The 1,805-nt window shown below is 37.7% G+C and overlaps 1 protein-coding gene across 1 annotated transcript in view; it reads left to right on the top strand.

Moving 5' to 3' along the window:
- The window catches only part of LOC101488312 (uncharacterized), a 9,462-nt gene that overhangs the window by 2,288 nt on the left and 5,369 nt on the right, over positions 1-1,805 (top strand). The window contains exon 2 of the mRNA XM_073367447.1: positions 74-1,639. Within this exon, the coding sequence (XP_073223548.1) occupies positions 74-1,639 (1,566 nt within the window). The remainder of the gene's footprint in view (positions 1-73; positions 1,640-1,805) is intronic.

The raw sequence follows: 1,805 nt of genomic DNA, 5'->3' as shown, positions 1-1,805 counted from the left end.
AGGAATAGTGACATTGATGGAAAGGCATATTGTAAAAAGATGGCTCCTGCAATTACTCGGTTTTCTAGTTCAGAGGAAAATTCAGATACAGCCATTCCTCTGCCAAGCAGTGGAATGGTTGCCTTTTCAAGTTTAGAAGATACTAGGATTCAGGATGGTCAAGATTGCCTACAACATACCAGTGGACTGAAGCAGGGTTCTGATGATGGATCATCTTGTTTGGAAGATAGTATCATTGTTCACCATTTCGGTATCTTGAAAGATGCTGAAAAACTGGTGTCCCCTGGTGAAGTCCCCATATCCACTGAGAATTGTGACATAGATAAAACATTTCCAAATTCTAATATTTCACTTGGATTTGATATTAGGGTTACAAATAGGATAGAAAAGAGAGATGTTAGGACCCGTTTAGAATTTTTGAGTTTGAATTTGGATGATATATCTCTTAATTCAGTTAGCCATTCAAATGATGCTGATAGAGGCTCAAGTATTGTATTGAAGGATCCATATCCTTCAGAAGTCTTTTATCACTCTATTCAAAGCTTAGATTTTGACTCACAATCTAGCCAGGTTGGGGACATCGCATTACATGGAAAAAGGGCCTTTTCAGAGGTTGAATTTTGTGTTGCAAATGATGACAGGGATGATGCAAATAAGGTTTCACCAGTTTCTAAGAGGAAAAAAGTCAATGCTAGTCACCCAAATTTATCTCAATTTCAATCTGAATGTAGTGATTCAATTGTGGCTATCACATCTAATGCAGAAGTTCCTATCAGTTTCAGTGATAACCAAGAACATAAGAAAGACGACATTGCATTGTTAAGCATAGGTATGGGTATTCAGTCTAATGCTCAGTCGATGCCTCATTCAGGTGATATTGATAAGTTATCTGATTGTATTTTCAAGAAAGGATCATTCGAGTCTATGGATGCAAATAAGGAAACTAAGAGTTCTGAACATTTGGAATTGCAGCACTCAGATACAGTCTCTACACACTGCGAGGACTTAGCCATTCCAAATGTTCAGTTTTCAGAGTTGGGATATGAGCGGAGTGATAATGTTACTCCAGTTGTGTCTATAAGTAATAGTCAAACTGACATTTTGGTTATTGGAAATATCAAGGGAGAGAAGACAGATACACCGGCTGCTGAAAACAATTCCCATCATAGAGATGAAGACGATGTGCAAAGGTCTCCAAGGGATGATATGCTATCAAATGATCTCAATATGAAGGACAATTCACTTGCTCAGGAGAACCTTTTGTTCTGTCCTGCTGATGGTGATGGAGTCACTATCAGTAATTCAAATAATGAATTGATTGAGGATTTGCCTGATGCTGTATCAGATATGTTTTCTCAAGAGATGGCATCTGATTTACCGGATAAAATGATTACAGAATTTACATCAATTTATGATGAAAACATTTGTGGGGATGAAGAAAATCTGAGTAGTGTATCTATGGTCAAACATGGTTCTGACTCGAATACTTCATCAATACAGCATACTGAAAAAACTATTGCAGATCATGCAATTGGGTGTAATGACCCAATAACAAGGAATATAATGTCAGCACCAACCCAAATTTATTCCAAGGTTACACCTCAGGGTTTAAATTCAAATGGAAGCAAAAATCAGTCAGGTAGTGTCATCCTTAAACCTTCCCAGGGTCATTCTTTTACCTTTCCAAAGTCAAAGACAAAGCCACTTGCCTCTTCAGTCCATGTTTCAAAATCTCGAACTTGGCATCGGACAGATAATAATAATAATCCTCCCACTTCTCTACCTAGAGTCAATCTTTCAGCAGG

Source organism: Cicer arietinum, chromosome 4 (assembly GCF_000331145.2).
Source record: "Cicer arietinum cultivar CDC Frontier isolate Library 1 chromosome 4, Cicar.CDCFrontier_v2.0, whole genome shotgun sequence".
In the NCBI taxonomy this organism is placed as follows: Eukaryota; Viridiplantae; Streptophyta; class Magnoliopsida; order Fabales; family Fabaceae; genus Cicer; species Cicer arietinum.
The sequence above is the reverse complement of the archived record's forward strand: the minus strand, read 5'-3'. Positions and strand labels throughout refer to the sequence as shown.